We start from the raw sequence: 12,023 nt of genomic DNA, 5'->3' as shown, positions 1-12,023 counted from the left end.
CTTGGCGTGTTTCTCCTTGGATTTATCCTGTACGGGACTCTCTGTGCCTCCTGGACTTGATTGACTATTTCCTTTCCCATGTTAGGGAAGTTTTCAACTATAATCTCTTCAAATATTTTCTCAGACCCTTTCTTTTTCTCTTCTTCTGGGACCCCTATAATTCAAATGTTGGTGCATTTAATGTTGTCCCAGAGGTCTGTGAGACTGTCCTCAATTCTTTTCATTCTTTTTTCTTTTTTCTGCTCTGCGGTAGTTATTTTCACTATTTTATCTTCCAGGTCACCTATCCGTTCTTCTGCCTCAGCTATTCTGCTATTGATTCCTTCTAGAGAATTTTTATTTCATTTATTGTGTTGTTCATCATTGTTTGTTTGCTCTTTACTTCTTCTAGGTCCTTGTAAACGTTTCTTGTATTTTCTCCATTGTATTTCCAAGATTTTGGATCATCTTTACTATAATTACTCTGAATTCTTCTTCAGGTAGACTGCCTATTTCCTCTTCATTTGTTTGGCCTGGTGGGTTTTTATGTTGCGCCTTCATCTGCTGCATATTTCTCTGTGTTCTCAATTTGCTTAACATACTGTGTTTGGGGTCTCCTTTTTGCAGGCTGCAGGTTCGTAGTTCCTCTTGTTTTTGGTGTCTGCCCCCAGTGGGTGAGGTTGATTCAATGGGTTGTGTAGACTTCCTGGTGGAGGGGACTGGTGTCTGTATTCTGGTGGGTGGGGCTGGATCTTGTCTTTCTGGTGGGCAGGGCTGTGTCCAGTGGTGTGTTTTGGGGTATCTGTGTACTTAGTATGATTTTTGGCAGCCTCCCTGCTAATGGATGGAGTTGTGTTCCTGTTTTGCTAGTTATTTGGCATGGGGCGTCCAACACTGGAGCTTGCTGGCCATTGGATGGAGCTGGGTCTTAGCGTTGAGACAGAATTGTCTGGGAGAGTTCTCGCTGATTGATATTATGTGGGGCCAGGAAGTCTCTGGTGGTCCAGTATCCTGAATTTGGCTCTCTCACCTCAGAGGCCTAGGCCTGACACATAGGCCAGAGCACCAAGACCTTGTCAGCCATACGTCTCAGAAGAAAAGGGAGAAAAAAGGAAAGAAAAAAATAATTAAAAAATAAATAAAATTATGAAAATTTTAAAAATTTAAAAAATAAAAATGTAAAAGTAATTTAAAAAAAAAGAGAGCATCCACACCAATAAGCAAATCCACCAATGATAAGAAGCGCTAAAATCTGTACTAATATATACGTAAAAATCAGAAACAAGTCAGTTGCAGACAGCATACCCCAAGTCTACAGTTGCACCCAAAGTCCACTGCCTCAATTTTGGGATGATTCGTTGTCTGTTCAGGTATTCCACAGATGCAGGGTACCTCAAGTTGATTGTGGGGATTTAATCCACTGCTCCTGAGGCTGCATGGAGAAATTTCCCTTTCTCTTCTTTGTTCGCACAGCTCCTGGGGTTCAGCTTTGGTTTTGGCCCCATGTCTGCGTGTAGGTTGCCCTAAGGCTTCTGTTCCCGCCCAGACAGGGTGAGATTAAAGCAGCGGCTGATTAGGGAGCTCTGGCTCACTCATGCCGGGGGAGGGAGGGGTATGGTAGTTATAACTGGAATGCAGGGTGAGCCTGTGGCGGCAGAGGCCAGAGTGATGTTGCAACAGCCTGAGGTGCGCCGTGTGTTCTCCTGGGGAAGTTGTCCCTGGATCACAGGACCCTGGCAGTGGCGGGCTGCACAGGCTGTGGGTCGGGGTGGGGTGGGGGGGCATGTGGATAGTGACCCGTGCTTGCACACAGGATTCTTGGTGGCCTCAGCAGCAGCGTTAGCATTTCATGCCCGTCTCTGGGGTCCGAGCTGATATTTGCGGCTCGTGCCCATCTCTGGAGCTCGTTTAGGCAGTGCCCTGCCTACTGTGGGCAGACAGGGAAGGAATCCCCTCTCCTTGCGCACCCCGAAGCAATGGTCTCTTGCCTCTTAGTCAGTTCCAGACTTTCTTCTGGACTCCCTCCCAGATAGGTGTGGCGCACTAGCCCCCTTCAGGCTCTGTTCATGCAGCCAACCCCAGTCCTCTCCCTGGGGTGTGACCTCCGAAGCCCGAGCCTCAGCTCCCAGCCCCCACCCGCCCCGGCGGGTGAGCAGACATGCTTCAGGCTGGTGAGTGCTGGTCGGCACCAATCCTCTGTGTGGGTATCTCTCCGCTTTGCCCTCTGCACCCCTGTTGCTATGCTGTCTGTCCTTCTAGGCTCCGAAGCTTCCCCCCAGCCCACCCCCGTCTCCACCAGTGAAGTGGCTTCCCAGTATGTGGAAACTTTTCCTCCTTCACAGCTCCCTCCCAGAGGTGCAGGTCCTGTCCCTATTCTTTTGTCTCTGTTTTTTCTTTTGCCCTACCCAGGTACGTGGGGAGTTTCTTGCCTTTTGGGAAGTCTGAGGTCTTCTGCCAGTGTTCAGTAGGTGTTCTGTAGGAGTTGTTTCATATGTAGATGTATTTTTGATGTATTTGTGGAGAGGAAGGTGATCTCCATGTCTTCTTACTCGTCCAACATCTTGAAGGTCCCCCTCAATGGTTTGGTTTTTTAAACTCTACCAGAGGCTTCTCTAAGTACATAGATTAAACTTGAAAATGTTCTGTGGGAGAATAGAAATGAGAAGTACATGTCTAAATAACTGGGCTTTATTATTTTGAGACCTGAATTGTCAAGATTAAAACTATACATGATCAAGTTGTGATCTTTTTGTTTCAGTCCACTAATTTATCCATTGCTACTTGAGGCTCTCCTAGGTTTTGAAACATTGATCAGCAATTCAAGATCAGAAGTTTTCACAGGGCTGGGTTAGGCAGATGGCAATTTTTTAAATGGGGGCAGTGGAATCCTAATGGCTGCAATATTGTTCAGCAAAAAAACAAAACAAACAAAAAACCCCACAAAAAACAAAACCAAGAAAGTTTGTGTCATGACTTTGAAAAGCACTACCAACTTCCTAAGTATTTTCTATCCCAGTATTTTATTTTTCCTGTGAGATTGCCTTTTGCTCCTTCAGAGAGATTCCTTACCCTGGAGAGAGACAGCAGGTTCTCCTTACTCATGTTTCCTAAGCCACGGGGCTTCCTTACTTTTACATCTCTGCACTTGTCACATTTTTAAAAACTTTATCTACTTTCAACAAACTGAAATGATCAATTGCTTACTCTTTACTGTGTTAATTGCTGTATTATCTATTGCTGCCTTACAGATTACACCAACACTTAGTGACTTCAAACAACAATTAATGTTCTCTGAAACAGTTTCTGTGGGGAAGGTATTTGAGATTGGCTAACTTGGGTGGGTCTGCTTCTGGATCTGGCTGGGCTGCAGTCATCTGAAGGCTTGACTGGGGCTGGAGGGTCCACTGCTCAAATGGCCCATTCACATGCCCAGCAAGTTTGCACTGGTTGTTGGCAAGGAGCCTCAGTTCCTCGCCACATGGGCTGCGCTCACAAAACAAGAACCTGATTTTCTTGGAGTGAGGAGTCCTAAAGAAAGCAAGGCAAAAGCCACAACGTCCTTGTGATCTAGCTTCAGGTGTCACACTCTACCATTAATGCAGTATCCTATTGTTTACACAATGGTGACCTATTCATTGAGGGTGGAAATACCAGAAGATGAGCATCGTTGGGGCTGTCTTGGAAGCTGGCTACCACAGCTATTTAGTATCTCTCTTGTTCATCTCTTGTTGTTTTCTATTTTTGGACAGCAATGTGCAGTTAGAGTGGCCATTCTATATATATAGCTTTTCATGAAAATACACTAAAAAAATTTGAGAAGCACATAGCTTCCAAGTTGCTGGGATCACACGGATACATCATAAAATCTCATTGATTTAGAGTTTACTAATTTGAGAACTAATATAGGAGCCATTTTAAGGATTCTTCTCAAGTAACAAATTTATAATAATTTTAATGGGGAAGGGCTTTTGACTAGAGAAGATGAGTGGGTGTAAAATTAAGAATTATAGATTGTTAGCAGACATTTCTTTGATTGTTATATGTCTTAGTCCTTTTGGGCTGCTATAAAAAAATACCAGAGGCTTATAAACTACAGAAGTTTATCTCTCACAGTTCTGGAGCCTGGGAGTCCAAGATCAGGGTGACAGCATGGCCCAGTGAGGGCTGTCACATGGTGGAAGGGCCTAGGGATCTCTCTGGAGTCCCTCTTCTAAGACACTAATCCCATTCACGAGGGTTTCACTCTAATGGCTGTCTCCCAAAGGCCCCATCTCCTACTACCATCACTTTGGGGAGGTTAGGATTTCAACATATGAATTTTGGATGGGACAGAAACATTTGGACCATAGCATTATGTAAAAAACTTATTCTGAATCTGTAAATTTCCTTCAACTTATTACATTGTACCTAAAATCTCTACGTATAAGCATTCCCCAGTTGGGTTTAAAGGTTATGTTTTTTAAAAGTTCATCACTAGGAATATAGGTTTTGTTTCTCCATAGGAAAAAATGTTACATTTTTCTTGGGTTCTTTGAACTGAATTTGTATTCCAAGGCTAACCCACAATTATTTAATGTATTAGAGACTATTTCTGTTTTGAAAGTTAGAAGGAAATAATACCATTGCAATTTTAGTTATTAAAGAAACCAAGGAACTGCAATCTTGAGTTGGAGGAATTATCTTTCACCTGGTGCTTAAGAAAAGTTTATATAATTTGAGAGAATTTCGTATTAGAAATTTAGGGAAAATCTGAATGAGGTTTCTGGATTTCATTTAATTAATTTATTTAAGTTATGTATGTATATACGTACATCAGTGAATCAAATCCTATTCTTACCCTCATTGGCCTCAAGGTATTTTTTTATTTGGTTTTGTTTTGTGTTTTTGTTGTTGTTTTTTAGAGGAAAGTTTTTGGAGGAGTCCTGCTAGGAAGACCTAAAATAGAATGGAGAAATGAAAAGGCTTTCCTAAAGTTATTCATTAAGTCTTAGAAGAGAAAGGAAGCAGGTTGGAGACTAGAAGAGAAGGAGTAAATGTAGAGAACAGGGCGGGGGGGCACTAGATTTAAAAGACTTTTTAGTTTTTCTTAAAGGAACTGTTATGCTCTATTTCCAAATAAATAGTAAGACAATAGAAAGTCAATTGATAGATTGATCCTTAAAAGATCTAAATAAGTAATATATAGATAAATATAATGTTGAGTGCAATTATAGATGATTTTGATTAGTTAATTCATGATAAATTACAACCTTCTCTGAGTCAGTAATATTGTACTTTGAAAATTTGTTTGATACTAGGTAAGAAGGCATTCCTTTGTTCTTGGGATTGATTGTTCTTTGTGGGTTTGTATGCTGCTATAGATAAATGTTAGAAGATTCTGTATAGTTAATTATAGTTCTGTATTATTAGAGTAAATGGGATAAAATCATTTTCAGAAACAGGGTAAACATTTCCATTTATGAGTCTTAAAACAAAATTGGTAAAATGCCCTCTGGAAGCTGACTTGTTCTAAGATATATCCTTCTCTAAGTTTCAAAGATTCTTGCTGGTCTTTGATTTTTATAATTTTTCTTAATCCAATGATATATTTGTATTAACTTTTTATCAATTATTTTAAAATTTCCTATTATAAGTAGATTTAAATTCAATGAATTAAGGATCGAATCTGAGTCCATATAAAAGGTATTGGGTTGGCCAAAAAGTTCATTTGGTTGTTCCGTAAGATGGGATGGAAAAGCTGAATGAACTTTTTGGCCAACCCAATATGAATCTGGAGTTACAATGAAACATAAGACATGGGTTCTTACTTCAGAATTTTGTTGAAGAAACAGCTCATTTATATAAATTTAAGTAATGGAGATAAAAAGTTTGTAATTAAATTTTTTAGTTATTTATTTTTACTGGTCAAAATTTAAAGTGTATTTTCTCCCAAAGTAAGCTTAAGAATTGAATTGAATTTGGGTAATAATATGTGTGCCAAATCTAATGCTTGTGGCCTCTCTCGCCCCTTGCCTCCATGTATGGGTGGAAAATGTCCTGCCAGAAGATTCTGAGTTGGAAAAAGATGTGCCTTCGGATAGAGTGAGGGTCAGAAAGTCCGAGGCAAACTTAATTGGGGCTGGGGGATGACTTATTTAGAGGGATGCCAGTGGACATTCTCAAGCTCCAAGTTTCTAGAACAGGTTGCTTGTGAGGAAGAGGAGGGGGAGAAGAGAATGAGACCAGTAAAATACTTCTGCAATACTGGAAGTGAGAAGACAGTGGCACAACATCTATGAACTGTTGAGAGAAAAGGACTGCAGACCTGAAACCATATACATAGTCCAGTGTCAGGGCAGAAAACAAGATACTTTGGAAATACAAAAAGGTCCACCAACTGTGGACCTCAAATGCTGAAGAATCCACTTGAAGTATTCTACCAGATAAAAATGGAATCATAACGTAGTTCTGAAGATAAAAGAAGCAAATGACAATAGTAAACAAATGAAGTTTTATAGGAAACCTGTACAATATTGTACGTTGTTAAATCTAAATGGATGGAGTTAATAAAAATGTTTGTCCTGATTCTATGTTGCTCTCATCCTCCCCCCAGTCCCAGTCCCAGTCCCAGTCCATCCCCTATCCCCATCTCCCACACACTTCTTTACTATCATTTCGGTGTATTTTTAGAAAGGACATGAGGTCAAAGCATGTGCTCAGTCTAACATCTTGATTTAGAAAAATCTGTTCTTGAAATGCTCTACTTCTTACCACAAAAGGCTGTTGTAAAAAGTTGTTGGTCAGGGCTCTGCAAGCAGCAGAAACCAGCTGTGACAGCAGATTTAAACAAAAGGGGAATTCACTGACTGGGTAGTGGGCAACTCATAGGATCCTTGGGAAGGCTAGAGAATCAGGCTCAGTTGATTGGCTAAAGATTGTACAAAGCTTACTTCTCAGTGACAGTACTATATCTTTATTTAGAAGTAAATTGTCTTTTTCTTCTCTCTTCAAATGTAGGTTATATATTTGGGGAAAACTCCAGAAGAAGCATATAGAATATTAATGTTTGGAGATACATCCTATATTCCTTTCAGGTAAATATAAGAATGTTATGGTAGATTCATTTAATCAGGCCCTTGCCAGAAATATCTTGGTGTAGTTGTTTCTGAAAAAAGAAGACCTCATAAATAGTTATTTTGAGGTGGGTGCAAATAGCACCATAGATCTAGGTTACTCAACAGTGATGCTATTGACAATTTGTCGGGGGGTGGTTGTCCTGTGTACTGCAGGATGTTTGCCAGCATCACTGGCCTCTGCCCACTAGATGTCAGTAACACCTTCACCCCAGAAAATTAACTGTGAAAGCCAAAAATGTCTCCAGACATTGCCAGATGTCTGTGGTGGTGCTAGGGGTAGTGGTGGTGAATCGCTCCGACATGAGAAGTCAGAACCACTCTCACTGATGGAAACTGTGCCTTGTTATCAGATGAGAATCCTGGAGTTATAGTATGACAAACTACCGTTTTCCAGTACTGCGGACTTTTGGTCCTGAGGAGTTAAGAAATAAGTTTTTCCCAATAATCAGGAGTTACTTCTGGGGCAGAAACGAACCCCCTTTTCCTAGGGACACAGCCAGCAGAAATAGTGGGTGAGGTTGCTAATATAGCACCACTACTTGAAAAACCAAAACGGCTGTGTCATAGAGGTGGTAGATAAGTAATGTCTTTATATAAGTTAATGACATCCTCATCCTTATGTCAAAGTTACCAGGTGATTGTTGAAGATATTTTGAAAAAAAAAAAACCCAAATACTTGTGGGTTTTTTTCTTTTTTTAAAAATCAAATGAAGTTCTAAAAGTTGCTCTTCCTGTTTATCAAAACACTTGACTTAGCTGTATAATTAAATACTTGTATGGTGCTTAAGTATAATAAGTGTGTGAAATGATTTTACTCATTGCATACTGTATTGAGAATTTCAAATATTGCATTATTCTTCCGCCTGCAAATTAGTTAAACTTAGTTTTAGAATTGTTGCATATACCTCAAATGCCTGATTTTGAAGACGTGGGCTTGCCTTTAAAGGGGAGGTTATGAACCTGACTTAATTGTGGACAAGTTTTGGGGTGAGTGTCCCTAACCTTATGCAGAATCTGTCTCCTTCGTAAATAACTCTGTAGGACTGTCCATGGATTTACTCCATGAATTAGAGATTTTTGTTAGGATAGTCTGCAGAGTTCAGTTATATATTGCACTAAAGACTGCATGTATATTAGTGATTTAGCCAATTAGAAGAATTGCTTTGGACCCTGTATCACTCTGCCTTTCTTCCTAGCTCAGAGATCATCTTAAGTATTCTTTGTGGTGGGTAGGAAGGGATGAAGGTTATTTTCTAAACTGGAGAGTGCTCCATTTTTCTTCTCAACTTATAACAGCAACCGTATACTTCCTTCAGAAGAAGTGATTGTGTTTGTGATCCCTGAGTCATAGGCACATTGCTGTAGTGATAATTTTGTTCTACAGAACTCTTCTTTTATAATAGTAATCCTTTATAATAGTGCCATTCTTAAAGTTTATAACGCAAGGTCCTGAAACAGGGATAAGCTTACACATTTCACATAATCTAAGTAAGGATCCATGAAGCATTGTTAATGTAAGAGAAGTTTTGTGTTAATTTAAATACAGGGATCAAAAATAGAATAAATGTTGTTTACTGCCGTGCCCATGTTTAAATTCTTAAAGTTTGGCACTGAAAAATGTAGTTAGTTGCTTCTGGTTCCAGGAACAAAAATCATTAATTCTCTAAAAAACAGGACTTAGCTAGAAGCAGTTCAGGTTTGTGAAATTTGAATCTCTTTAGTCATAGATGCCAGACATTTAATGATTCTCCAAGTGTGGCCTGTGAACTAATGCCAGTCTCTGAACTTTTTGTTACCAGCTTGTGATAAGTACAGGAATTGCGAGTAAGATTTTACAGACTTTTCAGCAATTTAATAGACTATTTTTATGTCTGTGGAATCAAATAATAGAAGAATTTAAGCTTGTAGTTATGTGTTTTTTTCCTTCCATTTTTCTAATAATTCATTTTTACTTACAAAATAAGATTATTGCATTATTGTGGGTATGTAATAGTACAAATACTATTGTATTTTACAGAAGTATCAGCCTTTGACAGATTTAAAAATCTGTGCTTCACCACATTTTACTGTTCTGAAGAACTTACTAATTGAGAGTAGGCAGGTGGTCCAGTGGTTCCCTGGTGGTGCAGTGGTGAAGACTCCACACTCCCAATGCACGGGGCCCAGATTCAATCCCTGGTCAGGGAACTAGATCCTGCATGCCGCAACTAAAAGATCCTGTATGCCACAACTAAAGATCCTGCATGCCGCAACAAGGATCCCGCGTGCTACAACTAAGACCGGGCACAGCCAAATAAATAAATAAATATTAAAAAAAAATAAAAAGAAAGTAGGCAAATCAGGATTAATAAAACCTGATAATATTTTGACAGAAATTACACTGTAGTCTTTTATCTTTGCCAATTCAAGAGCATAGAATAAATATAACTGCTAACAAGGGATTGTGCAAGAATAGTGTTCACTTGTCTTTAATAACTCCTTTTAGGCTCCTAGCAATATTTAATTAGATGTAATTTAAGTTACATATAATTCTTCAACCACTGAGTTTTAAAAAACTATATATATATATGATTTCTTAATGAATTATATTAGATATTTCTCTACCTGTCTACCTGAAAAAACAGTATAAAATATAGTTCAACATTTTCTTGATACTTCTGGATCATTGTTACATGAAGAGCATATACTTCTGTTCTTTGGTATTACCTATAATACTCCTTGCTTCTTAATTGTTTTTGTGTGTGTGCGTTTTTTTGGGTTTTTTCGGGGGGAGGGCTCTGTTCTTTATTTTCTTGAGAGGTAGTATTGCAGAGCTGCTAATAGCTTGGCTATTGACATCAGACAGATGGGAGTTTGACTCTCCGTTCTGCCACTAATATCTCCATGGTTCTTTACAAATGTGAGCCTTGGTCTTAGTCTATAAGTGGGAATGATAGTAGGATCACCCTAATGAGGTGTGAGGATTAAGTAACATCCTGCTTATGAAACACTTGGTGCCTGACCCTTAGATAACATTTGTTAAACATTCATGTTTTTTTCCTTTTAAAAACCATGTATAACTTAGACGCAATTAAAAACTCTAACTCCTATGTGTACAGAACAATATACTCCTACATATTTACATGTAACTACCATCCAGTTCAAGATACAGAAAATTGTCAGCCTCCGTGAAGATTCTCTTCTACCCCCTTTCTAAAAGTTTTTCTTATCTTTTAATGTCATATAAATGGAATCATACAGTATACATTTTTGGAGAGCTGGGATCTAGTGTTTTAAATATATAATGTCTGTGAGATTTATCCATGTGATGGCAGGTGTTAGTATCAATAGTTTGTCCTATTTTTTATTGCTTTTGTAGCATTCCATTCTATGAATATACCACAGTTTATTTGTCCATTATCCTTTTGATGGACACTTGGGTTATTTGTAGTTTTAGGCTGTTATGAATGCAAGCTGCTCTGAAAACTGTTATTTTTTTAAACTAGTATTTGACATTGTTTTGCAGTTTCTAAGCAGTATTCCTTTATTGATTCTCATCTGCTTTTCCAAGTTTGTTAAATGATCTGTGACAAGGTTTTCCCCCTCACAAAGGCTTATATCCAGATTCATAGCTGCTATTTTGAAGAAGTCTGATTGCTTGGGTGGGAGGAAGGAGGTGTGGATGTGTTTAAAGTTGGAGGTGTTAATGAAATAAACATGAGTGAATAAAGAAAGATTCTTGTCTCTTCAGATAATGTGGCAGAACTTTATCCAAGCTCAGATCAAAGCTTGACTAGAGCAGGGCTTGGCCCACAGTAGGTTTATTCCAAGTTATGCATTGAATAAATGCATCGAGTTGTCACAAAAACTGAATCAACATGGCTTTAACTTGATTGGAAAAGAATTATCATAGGTTAAGAAGATAATAATCATAGCTAACTGAGGAGACATGGTGAAAAACATTGGGATGCAATTTGAGATTTCATCGTCTTTCCACTGATCATTTTGACTTAGACTAAACTACTTCATTTTCCTACCTTAGCTTCTTTATCTTAGAAACCTTCCTATTGCATGAAACAGTTACTTGTACAAAACATTATTTGTGATGATCCTGTAAGTCAGTGGTTCTTAAACTTGAACGTATATCACAAGAACCTGGAGGACCCAGTCCCACCCCTAGAACTGGTCTGGGTTGGAGCTTGAGAATTAGCATTTCCAGCAAGTGGGGTGCATGTTGGTGCTTCTTGCCCAGGGAGTATATTCTGAGAAATAATGGTGCAGGTCATTTTATTTTCCTCCTTCCTGAATATTGCCAGTAAGCTATTGGTAAAAATCATTTTCTCGATTGCATTGAGACCTTTCCTAGCTTTTGGAAGAGCAGCATTTAAATTCAAAAGCTTACAGAACAAAAATGGCACGTTGTAAGGCCTTGCGTCCAGTCCTCATGAAGCCTAACATATACTGAAGTAAATCTAACCAGTTCAGACAGTAATGTCTAAAAGTGTCTTAGCTAAAAAGGATGCCCTTTTCTTTGATGTTAATGTTGCTATAATAATCTATATTCTTAAAGTTTGTACAAGAACTAAACATTTTAAACGTGCCTTAATTTTTCAGGTAAGTGAATTACAATGTGAAAGCCCAACCACGGCGGGCAATTAATTATGGCTCCAGTAGCAGCCTGGTTCCACATAGGGACCAAATGAGTACCATTCTGATAGGCACAGTTGCTTGGCATGCCTAGAATGATCATAATAAAATTCATTTTTATCTTGCCTAATTCTTAAAATTTTCACTTTGTAATGAAATGACTCAAGTTAGCCAAAAAGGAGAAGCAGGTGGGAATGGAGGAGTACCTTATTTTTCTGGACAAAATCTTAACTGACATAAGACATTTGTAGTAAGATTACTAATAGGTGTTGATGCAGTGTTGGGTGGGGCTGTCTAACTTAA

The 12,023-nt window shown here is 38.8% G+C and overlaps 1 protein-coding gene across 5 annotated transcripts in view; it reads left to right on the top strand.

The window, feature by feature from the left end:
- The window catches only part of CDC14B (cell division cycle 14B), a 101,231-nt gene that overhangs the window by 60,717 nt on the left and 28,491 nt on the right, over positions 1-12,023 (top strand). For all 5 annotated transcript variants that reach the window (XM_082842606.1, XM_082842603.1, XM_082842604.1 and 2 more), the window contains exon 5: positions 6,976-7,052. In XM_082842606.1, coding sequence (XP_082698732.1) covers positions 6,976-7,052 — 77 coding nt within the window. The remainder of the gene's footprint in view (positions 1-6,975; positions 7,053-12,023) is intronic.

This window comes from Leucopleurus acutus, assembly GCF_964270905.1.
Source record: "Leucopleurus acutus genome assembly, chromosome: 7".
Classification (NCBI taxonomy): Eukaryota; Metazoa; Chordata; class Mammalia; order Artiodactyla; family Delphinidae; genus Leucopleurus; species Leucopleurus acutus.
The sequence above is the reverse complement of the archived record's forward strand: the minus strand, read 5'-3'. Positions and strand labels throughout refer to the sequence as shown.